The sequence below is a fragment of the Falco peregrinus genome, chromosome Z (assembly GCF_023634155.1).
Source record: "Falco peregrinus isolate bFalPer1 chromosome Z, bFalPer1.pri, whole genome shotgun sequence".
NCBI classification, from domain to species: Eukaryota; Metazoa; Chordata; class Aves; order Falconiformes; family Falconidae; genus Falco; species Falco peregrinus.
Window position 1 is genome coordinate 1,285,172 of NC_073739.1, and position 12,157 is coordinate 1,297,328.

The 12,157-nt window shown below is 39.5% G+C and overlaps 1 protein-coding gene across 4 annotated transcripts in view; it reads left to right on the forward strand.

Moving 5' to 3' along the window:
- Nucleotides 1-12,157, forward strand: part of MSH3 (mutS homolog 3) — a 113,195-nt gene that overhangs the window by 52,527 nt on the left and 48,511 nt on the right. For 3 of the 4 annotated variants that reach the window (XM_055791606.1, XM_055791604.1, XM_013298161.3), the window contains exon 13: nt 8,661-8,793. The exons of the other annotated variant lie outside the window; for it this stretch is intronic. In XM_055791606.1, coding sequence (XP_055647581.1) covers nt 8,661-8,793 — 133 coding nt within the window. The remainder of the gene's footprint in view (nt 1-8,660; nt 8,794-12,157) is intronic. 4 annotated transcript variants of the gene reach the window in all.

The window sequence follows — 12,157 nt, forward strand, 5'->3', positions numbered from 1 at the left end:
GTAATACATTTAGAGACTTGCAAGAAAAGGTTAGATATATGGGACTGGGGGGAGGGGGCAAAGGGTTAACAAAGAAAGGTGTAATATCCTCACTTTACCTAGGTATACAAAGATGATGAAAAATGTGTGAGTCACTGAGGACTGGGCTTTTTAGGGGGAATCAGGAAAGTAATCATTTTTTGTAGGAGTTATATCTTTGTCGATTACAGAAGCACTGTCTCGCCTAGCCTATCTTGCCCTTGAAATATGTCCCATCCAGTGCCTTTCTTGCCTAACTTCTGTGTGGGGAGCAATGCTGCTTGCCCCGCCTGGAGTCCAAACAGAATAGACAACTGTGGAACCAATACTGCATTCTTTTCCTCATTGACTATTAATTTGTATCTGTGCCTTGCTTAGTGGTTGATTCTTGCACAATTTTTGGGAAATTTGTTTTCTTGAGATCAAACAAACACTTTCCTCAACCTTCTCAAGGTTGGCTGGAATTGAACAGAGTTCAAAACTGACAAAGGCAGATGCCTAGCATAATTATGTGGAGAATACTATTGTTTCCATATTAGATCAGGCTGTAAAGCTAATAAAGCGGTGACTAGGTGCTTGAAGCGGAGCTTAAGTGATGGATGTATCATGCTGAGCAATTTATAGCTGCTGTAGGGGAATGTGTGGAGTTCCATTCCTGTGCAGAAAGCTCCGTGGCCTGTATGTATAGAAAGCATTGCATAAGAGAGATTCCACCCACCTCACCCCCCGCCCCAGTCTTTTTCTGGAGAGGTGGAATATCTTTCAGATATCAGTGGGTGGACTTAATGAAGTGTCATTTCTAGTACTGTAGCCAGGGAGAAGGTAGAGACGTTGCTATTCAAGTAGAAGACAACCTGGAAAATGCTGATGTTTGCCTATGTTGCAAAAGTGCTTAGTTTATGAGTTAGAAGACTATCTGGTGTAAAATTTTAAAAGCTTAGGTCTGGTGGGGTGGGTAACTGGAAGTGATAAAATGTTTGTTGTGTGTGTGTGATGCGTGCTCTCTCTCTTTGGGGTAGTATCTACTGTTTTTTGAGGATGTTTGTGATTCGAAGGAGCTTTAAAAGACTGAGTGATCCACAAGTATCTAAACTGTTTCTTTAATATTCTGTTGACTCTCTTATTTTTTTTAGTATGTTATGTATGATGTACGGAAGCTAATGTAATGGGGTTAATGATAAGATTATGGAGAACAAATGCCCTAAACATAAGAGTTCAGAAGTCATGCAACTTCCAGCATGGAAAGCTTCCCTAAGGCTTTGCGTTGACTAGGCTTTGCCCTTGGCAGCCAGTGTTGAAGTAGGAAAAAAACCCAGCCCCCTCACCCATGCACACAACTTCGCACTATGTTTTGGGGATAAATGTGTCAGTTCTGGTGTACTGCAAGCCAGAGAATATGCTTAGTGTACTGGAGTAGATGTAGAGCAAAAAATTAAGAGCCTCAGTGTGCCACTGGAAAAGAGTGGTCGTCAAAGGTTTCATCAACGTCCTGGGCCTCTGCTGTAACAGAGAACTTGTGAGATAAAATTGTGCAATGCCCACCCCACCTGGAGGCCCAAGGTCCCTCTCCCTGATTTCTGCGCAGACCCTGAGCTGGTGGCGAGGTGTAGCCAGCACAAGACTTTGTTTTCTCAGCATTCCCAGTACTGCTGTGATCAGCATACTGCTGGTATCTCTGGTGCTAGGGTGGTGGAAAAACGCTCAGGACAGAGAATTTGCTCTTAATTCTTCCAGATCATTAGTAGTTCAGAAGCATGGAATTAATTAGTTAAGAAGTATTCCAGACCACACTGAGTACATAGGGATGAAGCCTCTTTTTGGGTGCCACAAGGAGTATCAGCAAATCAAATGCTTATAGCCTTGTTAGGATGAGCTCACTTTTTTGGTCCCAGACTCATCCCAACCTATCACTGTATTTCAGCTTTACTGTGGTATGGTTCATCATGTCCTTGGCTCCAAGGCACACTGTTTGCCAGAGGTGAACATGGGACTTCAGTGGCTGGAAGTCTCTCTGTAGATTGTCTGCATTTAATTGTAGTCAATTTGTACTAATTAAAAGTTAAAGCTGATGTTAAATCTCGCAATAAATAAAGTAAGGACAAAAATTGTATGTATTTAGAGAGTAGCAAAAAATTTTTTTAGTGTTTGCTTTGCAGGCTAGAGAAACCAAATTATTACTTATGTCTCAAAATAGGTTTTCCACTTTTTTTCCAGTGATTCTAGTGGCCTTTGTGCCTTATTTCTTCCAGGTCTGGATGAGATGATGCTTGTATTGAGGCTGAATCAAAACCTTGTAGGATAGTAACAATAATTACTATTAGTCTGAATATACTTTGCCTGCAAGAGCGTAGAATGACTGTAGCTTTAGGTAATTCAGAACTGCACAATTCAGAACTGCAGGCAGTTTCTTATCTACCACTAAAGAAGAGAAAGAGTATAAATTGGCGTTACTAATGCAATGTGACTTTTATTTGGTGGGTGTGTACTGTAGAACAGGGAAGAAGAGGGTCCCTTTATAGTGATGTTGGCAATGACATGTCTTTCCTAATATAAAAATAACTTGTTCCAAATCCTCTCACTTTGAGTATATCAAGTGCTGTTTTATTTATACATGTCTACACAAAGTACAGTCCTAAAGAAAAGTCTTCCAAGTTTGGCTTTGTCTTTGTTCCCATAATTACAAGATATCTCGGCAGTAAAACAAACTACCTAAAGGTCTTCAAAGAAACCCATCTTAATTCAGAGTTAAACTGTTTGCCATTTGATACCATCATCATCCAGAACAGTAAAAGAATCTTCTTTTACAGCAGTGATTTAAGAATAAAATCCATCCATCCTACCACAGAATTTCATGGGCTAAATTTTCCTCCTAAGAATAAAGATTTTATAGCATCAGTGCCAATATAAAATGCACAAATGCAGGTTACAGCATATGCCTGAGATCTCAAGAATGTTGTAGTAAAGAAGAAAATTGCGGCATCATCACATGGATTCATTCATTTTTGCTAGCTGTGTTTTGGTATGATTGAATGCTGTGTCTAACTCCTTATAAATGTAGTAATCAGGCATTCATTCATTGGCTGAAGTAGCTTACAGTTCCCTTTTTTTGGCACAAATAGCTGAAATATATTGTATATGAACATAAACAAAAGTGTTTGATTACCGAGTGCACATCTTACACATTCTTTTAACAGATGCAAAGACAAAGTTTATACTGCTTGTATATTTCTGTTAAGTATTTGAGATCCATTCAGGAATATTGTCGTCTTATGGCTGCGTGTTTATTTAGGGGAATGTTGGACCTCTCTCGAGGGGTATGAGACATTAGGAGTTTTGAGAGTAAATTACTCTCTCCTTCATATAGAAAAACAAGTGAACAGATCCAGAAGGATGTTAAATTTTTCTAGGTTTCACTTAAATTTCACCCTAGTAAGCATGATATAATTACCCTAGTTTATACTTTTTCATTATTGCTAATGCGTAAAATTACAGCAGTCATAGTACAGTTTAACAATTCATGATTTATGCCATAAGGTTAGCCACATTCTAAGTTAGCCACCTAAGTAAAAAAGCCAGAGATAGACTGTTTTTTTTGCGTGCTTGTGCTTTAAAAAGGCATGCACAGTTGATGGCATGGTTGATACACAATATTGATTGCATAGCGGTAATTCTAACACAGCTTTAGCTTTTGATGGCATTAATTGCTTGTTATGAGTGGTCTAAAGCAGAAAACACTCTGTACTATTTTAACATGGCCTTTAACTTAAATCAGCTCACATACAGTCTTTGTAAACTGTGTTCTGAAGGAACGTCAAGGAAAAAGCAAAATGTGTAAGACAAAATAGAAAGCAGCAGAAGTCAGAATGGACTTCACCTTGTCCTGTGTTTGAAAGTGGCCGGTATCAGAGGAGAGTATGAGGACAGGGCACTGGGTGATGTTACCTCCCAGGAGCGCTCTCCCAGGTTCCAAAGTTCAGGGAATTCCTCAGACACAAGTGATAGCCTTGTGTATCTTGCATTTTCCCAGTGTTTAAGTAATAAATTTTATTTCTTTAAAATGCTGTAGCTAGGCAGGAGGCTGCTAGGCTTTGGTCTAGGTAATACAGTTAGGAAAGGAAAGCAAGTTTCATTTTTTCATACCCTTCATTATATTTTTTAAGGTGTTGAATTCTTCTGATATTTTTACATATCACTGTGGTCTCTAAATGGATTTAATAAAATTAATTTCAATTTTATACATTCACTGTACTTGAGCTATGTCCTTACCATGATGAATGAACTCATACTTCAGGTGTTTATTGTAAGTTAAGAGACTTCCGTAGAATCTGTATTTATTTACCTTGTATAAAAATAAAACCTCATATGACTGAAAATTTTGTGCAGTTCTTAAATAGCAATTCCAATATCAGTTTCAGTCTGCTTTAAATGTATTGATAAGTTATCACATCTAAATATATTAGGTGTGCTTCACTAAACAAGGGATCAGCAGATCTGTTAGCACACTAGCAACCAGCAATCCTATTTAGATTCTTAAGATCTTCAGATGTTAATTCAGTGCAGTACATTCATATCTGCAGCCTTCTGCTTTGTCAAAATAATTTTTAGTTCAGGATTCAAATATCTTTATAGTTGCTAATTTTCTTGTTCACGTATCTTCTAGCAGAATACTGCAGGGGAGTATGTCTGGATTTAATTTCAGGTCGTTCTTTTAAATGACTAGAATAAAAATTTCTGCAGTTAGATTTTTGTTATGTTTGAATACACTGCAGCGTGATTTCAGTACTGTATTAATGATGCCATTGTTAGATGGACAGTATGGCAGAAGTAAGCTTATTGCTTTTAGTCAACTGACTTGTTACATTATTTCACAGAAGATTGTTTAGAAAATTGGATAAAGCTCGGATTGCTGACGTGGTTTACACAGATGGGAAAGAATAGGTTAATAATGCACTTAAACAGAGAACAAAGTAGTAGCCAGTTTATAAAATGTGAGACAGTTTCTTAGTATAAACTGTTGAGTTTCTTTGTGTATTGTTGGATTCAAATTTTTAGTGGTGGAATTTTATTTCAGCACATGCAGATTAGAAACCCCAAACTGTACATCTGATACACTGAATAACTGTGCAGTGCAGAGTAAATTTCTTTTGAGGTGGTTTAAGAACGGATCAGTATAATATATTGGTGCTCAACAAAATGTTTATTAGTAGAGTTAAATATTTAGAAGTTTAAAAGCATGCTTTGAAATTAATCATCTGGCTGTTTTTATCATATTTCTTCCCTTCCTCATGCACATCGAGTTGTACGTAATTCTTCACTGGCTTTTGGTATAGGAAGCCCACTATATTTTGTTTACAGGTGGAAAAAATGGGTCATTTGATACTGGATGCCTTTTCCTGACCCTTTCTTATTTGTAGGATTAAAGTAGAAAAACTGTATGGATGCTTAGTTTTAGATTACTGGAGCTACAGTAACATAGCCATATGTGAGGATGATTAAAGTGCAGATTAAGCTTTGAAGGGACGAGGTTTTTTAATATCTGCATCTACTTTACATATTACTGTATGTTTTTGATGGGCCACATAGATATAATCATGCTGTTTAAATTGACAGTGTTGTGGAACAGAATTTGCTGCTTATACATGCCTTTTATAATAAAAATACAGATTATTTTCTTCTTTTCTAACTTAACAGATCAGTACTGCTTCACAGGAAGGAGCGTTCCAGCTTCTCAAGTACAGCAAATTTTAATTACTCTTCCTGAAAATGGAATTCTGGCTGATGATGCTGACCTTTCAGAATTTCAGTGACTGTTTGCTAGCTTCAAAGCTGCATATGCAGGGTATTTTATTAGTTTGTCGCTGATATTAACATGTCTCAATTTCCTGTCCATTATCCAGCTGTAGTTTACAGCGCCTCACTAATTGATGTACAAAGCTTAAATCTCAGCTGTCTTAAATACACTGTGTGGAAGCCAACAGCTTGCTCTTTGGTTATTTGGTTGCGTAACTTTTAGTAACCCTGCCAGTCTACACCAGATACGTGATTGTGGCTCTTAAGGGCTGGATTTGAAGCTCGGATGTGTTTTGTGCTGAGAACAGCCCCTGTAGGTCTGAGCAGTTGCACTGATGGTAGCTGCTGCCTGCTGCTGTTACTTGCAGGTTGCCTGGCTGCCCAGAGAAACAGGAGAAACATTTTAATTTCATGTGTTTGTCATTGCTGGAGGAGTGAAACGATGGTAGGGAAGAAGGTAGCCTTATTCCTGCAGCAGGGCTGCTAAGCAGAGCCTCCAAGTCTGACATATCTGTTTTCTTCAGGCCTAGGAAAAAGCAGTCTTTCAGGGCAGTGGAATATTTTGGGTGCTGTGGTGTGATCGGAGAGTCTGCTTTCCAGTTCAAAGATGAGAGTGAGTTTCCCAAGGTGCTCAAGGTCAAGACAGCAGAGAGTCTGTCCCCGTTTCATACAGTGGCTGTGGAGGAGTGCATCTACCTGCGCTCCAGGTTGATGGTGGCAGCTGGGGCACTGCAGATCCTGGCGTTGTACAGCAAGGCTGCTCTGGCAATAAATGTGTGTCATTTGTGGCAGATAAGGGGATGGTTTTACTGTTTTAGTACAAAGCAGTATGTCACTGAAAAAATCCTGGCACTTAAATGCCATTAGATTTATGTGTATCTGAATGCACATCCAGTCATGATGTTCTGCCTTTCACATACAGTGTAATAAAATGTCAAGGACTCTTAGATTTAGCAGTCTTTGGGGCCAGAGGCCTCTGCTGCCAGTCTGTTGTAATGTCTGCAACCTGTGGAGCTGCCTAATGTCATAGATTTCCTCATGGACAGTATTTGTTAGCAGCTACAGTGACAAGTGGCACGGCAGTTCTGCAATAAAAGCCGTAGGCCAGACGGGCAGTCTTCCCTGAAATTCTACATTTCAATTGCATCCTTAGTTTTCATCCCTTTGTGCTGGCTGAGCTTTAAGCATCTTGTGGGTCCATGGGAACAGATGTGGGCTGGGCTGTACTTGTCTTGCACACATTTCACCGGTACATGAAGTGTCAGTATCAGAAGACCGCTTTCTCCTCAATCTGAAGGGTGGAAGGACACACACAGAGAAGCATGGGGATCTTTGAACTTTCTTGTCTCAGGAGGAGAATATTGTGATAAGGCTTAGTTGTCATTCTGGAAGAAAACACAAGAATTTTAAAATAAGCACTGGGATGTCTTGAGGACTTTTAAAATTTGTTGGAACATCATGTTTCAGATTCAGCCTTACTTGCCGGAAATTTCCTGAATGCCAGCTGAAGCCTTCCAGTGTGCCAGTATCCACAGAGCATGCCCAGGGGCACATTCGTGGGGGACTCTAGGGAAACGCGGAATCATAGAATCATTTAGGTTGAAAAAGACCTTTAAGACCATTGAGTCCAACCATTAACATAGCACTGCCAAGTCCACCACTAAACTGTGTCCCTAAGTGCCACATCTATGTGTCTTTTAAATGTATGATCTGGAACCAATGTTTTTTGTTGTGAAACCTCAGCAAATCTTAGCACAGCTTTCACCTGTTTAACTATTTTGTAGTGCACACAGTTACCTCGGAGACAAAGTCTGGACATGGAGAAGCTGCATTCAGAGGTGCAGCGCTGTTCAGCTCTAACACATCTTTCACTGCTGTCGTACAGTGAGCTAGCTAGTTTTGCTCTATTTCTTTGGGGTGGCATGCACCAACAGTGCTTTGGTTCACTAGCTCCCAAAGATAAACTCCTAACCTGTATGATTTGGATACACCCGTGTACCCCTGATCTCAGTCTTTTCCTAGAAAAGCAGCACTGAGGCAATCTGGTTGCACAAAAAGCACAAGTGGAGTTACCTTAGCTCTGCGATCTACAGCCAGTTCGTGGATATATTGGAAGCTGTAGCTGTGCTGTTAGAAGCAGTGTAAATCAAGGTGAATGTTGACAGTAGGTGGTCCATTTAAAAACTCTTCCCTGACAGTGGCTGTAAGAAAGGTGCAAATAACTGTAGAATTGTTTCTTCACATAAAAAGATTTTCCTCACTGATTGACTTAAGTTCTGAAGTATGGAGATTAGCATTACAGGATTGGGTTTGGTTTTTTTTGGGGGGGGGAGGAGGGGAAGCCAAAACCCCAACACGGTTCCGATTCATGCAATTACCAGTTGCTGGTCTGGATCAAGAGTAGAGGGGCAAGATGGTAACCAATTTCTGTATCCTGTTGGAATAAAGTACGCTGCATAGAATTAAAATGTAAACTCCCCCTTCCCCTCCCCCAGGTACTTGTCTCCAAATTTAGGGTTAGATATTCAGGATTCAGTGTTGCTGATATCATGCACCACTAGAAGAGCATGTACACATGGGCACTGAAGTGTGTATTTGACTGTTTTGAGCATAGAGGGGATAGTGAACTTATATCCAGGATCTATCTTGCATATTGAATGAAAGCCCAAGATTCTCTGCATTTCTTAATTCTTCTTCTTACCTACTCATGAAAATGTGGCCTTAGTTAAAGGGTTTTTTACAATACCACTACCACCACAAAGGAAAACAAAGGAAAAAGTTCACTAGGTATATGCCTTCCCGTAAGAAAACCACAAGTTTTATTTATTGATCTTATGCTTATTCATTTACAGTGAAATAAATGCCCGACTTGATGCTGTGTCTGAAATTCTGCTGTCAGAATCCAGTGTGTTTGGCCAGATTCAAAATCTTCTTTGTAAGCTGCCAGATATAGAGAGAGGCCTCTGCAGTATTTTTCACAAAAAGGTATACCGATAATTACCCTTACTTATTATTTTCTAAATGGCATTGTTCTATCTTAATGTACTTCATAGTTTTGCATGTTTGTTTAAAATTATTTTCTTCTTAGGAAGACCAAGGCTGACATAATAAAGGGATGCAAGTTTACAAAAATTATTTTTGCCTTATGGTAGAATCTTATTTTACTTGTTATCAGTGATATGCTGATAGCAGAAATGTCTGAGTAGAGTTCTAAAGTGTTGTATTGTTAGGACTAACAGGAAAAACGTCTATAGTACTCATGATTTATTGGCTAGATTCCGTGAAATGGGATGGCACAATAGGTCCTTGTGCCATGAATTATTTCCCTTTAAAACAAAGCATTGCATTCTTTATGCTTATCTAAAATCACATTTGGAAGTGAAACCACTTGGCTGTAATTAGCGGTTTTCAAATTAAAGTTAATTTGTTTATAAATTCTGTAATTTGAATCTCACACATTTTAATAAGAATCATTTGCAATGAGACACTGACAGTTCTTAGTTGAAGCAGATTAATGTGCTAATAGCACCTGTGCAGGACTTGATGCTCTTTATTTTCACATTATTTCAAAACCTTTATTTTAGAGGTTTTGACACTTTGTTTTAGATTTAGGAATAGGTGGGTAGAAGGAGAGCAAAGTTGTAATTTCTTTGGATGGTACAGCACAAAGTTTTCCTCTCCCTGAAAATCTAAAACTCAGTTCTTCTATAATTCTTAAAGCCCTAGTGTGTTGCAGTGCTAGGCACATGGGAAGACTTGCATATTTCAATGAATGGATACAGAAGTCCCACTGTAATGAAGTTTATGAAAAGAGGGAGTGTGCACCAACTTCCCCATCCTCTAAAATGTACTGTATCCACATAATACAATTGTTTTTTCAAAACAACTGTCCAGGAATTGGATAATTCACTTTCTAATGGTTTAACTCACTTCAGGTCGAATGATAGTAGTAAAGTTTGTAGGGGTACTTCTCTATTTCACAACATCCAGACAATCCTCCACTGCTATCCTGTGCTTCCCTTTCTGTTGTTGTTGTTAGGGTTTTTTTGTTTGCTGCTTGGTTTTTTTTTGTTTTTTTTGTTTTGTTTTGGGTTTTGGTATTTTTAACTACTCTATCCGCTTCTTCCAGTGCCCCTTCCTGTTGTAGGACTGCTGACCCTTCTCAGGTTTAAAGCTGGCATTTAGGTGGAACCATTCAGAGACCCTGAATTTTCATGTTATTTTTGGAACAAGGTGACAATGTAGTTTGTGTTAACAACAGCTGCTGTAGTTTGATGGTATGTTTAGTGAATTGGGTGTTGAAGCTGCAGGAGAGGAGTGCTCCAGCAGAATCCTTAAGAAGGGTAAATGAGGGGGTAAATCTCCAAGCATACATTTCCCCTTTGATGAATTAGCTTGCCTTGGTAAAAGTCTGGTTGTCCTCCATTGCAGAACACTGTGGAGAGTGCCTGAAGCACTCAGTAATCCCTGAAGGTCTTTAGGAGTTGAGGAGGTGACAGTGTTCCTGAAAGACAGGGTCTGTTTTAAATAAAGAATCAAAAGCAGATTTGGGAAACAGATTCTGCATTCTACACTGACAGGTGAACATGGAGCCCAAAGAAAGGTCTCTGCAAACCAGATATATATTCAAGAACATGGATAAGTGATTTTCAAGATTTTTTTTTTTTCAGAATATCCAGTGAATGGTGCCATTTCAGTTCCCACCGTAGGAGCCTTTCCAGTTCTGTTAATTCCAGGTGTCCGTCTCCCGCATGTTCAACATGAGGTTCCCTGTAATTTCATTCCCATTAAGGGTTCCAGAACTCTGGGTGGAGTGCACTGATGGCTTCAATAAAGGAATATCCTTGTTAATTCAGTGTCCATTGCAAGAAAAATAGGTGAAAATGACAAGTATTTCATCCTCCAGGCCCTTTAGACTGCTTTGATGTTAGTATTTGAGGAAATACGTTTCATGAAGGGAGACCTCTAAACTGTACAGAGATGACTGGATTGCCTCAGTCATTCCAAACATCTTTCATTCAGATCAACCACTGAAGAACTTCTATTGTGCAATGCACTTTGCCCTAGTAACCTGTAGCGGAGACAGAAAAAATTGTAAGGCAAAACCGATGCTCTGTTTGGAACCGGCTTTGCAGGGCAAACAGCTATGGGACTATTGGGAACTATGGAAGTCAGGGGAGCTATTCTGATAAATAACATCATTGTGTATTTTCCTGGTCTGACTGCTAATTATTTTTTTTAACAAGTTTGCTTATGATTCTTACCTGGTAGCATCATTCAAATCAGCAATTGTTAATCTGAGCCCCTACAAGTTCTCATTAGCCCAAACCCAAACCACCAAAGACCATTGCTGATCTATCCCCGGGTATGAGCAATCTGGAATTAAAACAGCATTTTTGTAGTGGTAGTTGGGTGTCACCTTGGAAGTCATGTTACCAGCTCCAAGTTTGCTGCAGCCTGTGAAGGGTCTATGGGAATGATGGAGACAAGAGAAATATTACTGTTGCTATGAAGAGTGGAATTAATACAAGGACTGGTGGTTCTCAGTTCCCTGCAGCTCCAGCACCTGACATTTTGCAAGGCACAATATTGCCAACAGCGGAATGGTCTTACCCTTCTCTCTGGCGAGAGAAGAATGGCTGGAGGTGAACTGTTTGAAGACTTCTTCCTGGTGTTCGGAACTTGACTTCAAAAGGAAACTGAGAGACAGGGAATTGTCAAGAGTTTTGCCTCCAGTGCCTGGAGCTGATGCAGAATTAGGTCTTGCTGAAAGACACATTGGTTCAGTGATGTCCATCACCACTTCAACTATGCCCTTTAGCTTGGAGAGAGCCACCAAATAATAGAACAAAATTTAGACCACATGCATTTCCTTTTGTGATCTGCATCTCAGGACAGCGAGAAATATGAATGGCAGGACCCTGCTTCTTTGTCTCAGTTAGTGATGACTCTTTAGCCTTGCCTTGGCTTGGTGTGCAGAATGGCAAGAGAGGAGTCAGAAACCTATGCTTGAGTAGGTCTAAAAACCAGTACAGAGTAAACATGCCATCAGTACTTCTAAACATGTGTCCTACAGGGCCATTCTGATGTTGCTTGCTGTTTTAGTGCCTGGTTTCATGCCGTGTGTTTCAGAAGACAAATGTTTATACAAGCTCGATCCATAAATGTTTATCTTATTTGTACCCTTTGCTCAATAAACGTTATTTTTTGACTAAAGCTTAGTCACCAAAGTGGACAGGAATCATAACAATTGGTCATTGAATTTACAGAACAGATTAAAGTGAAGCTGTTTCACTGAGCTCCTACCAAGGAGTGAGGTCAATAGTGGAACCTTACCAGGTCATGTAGA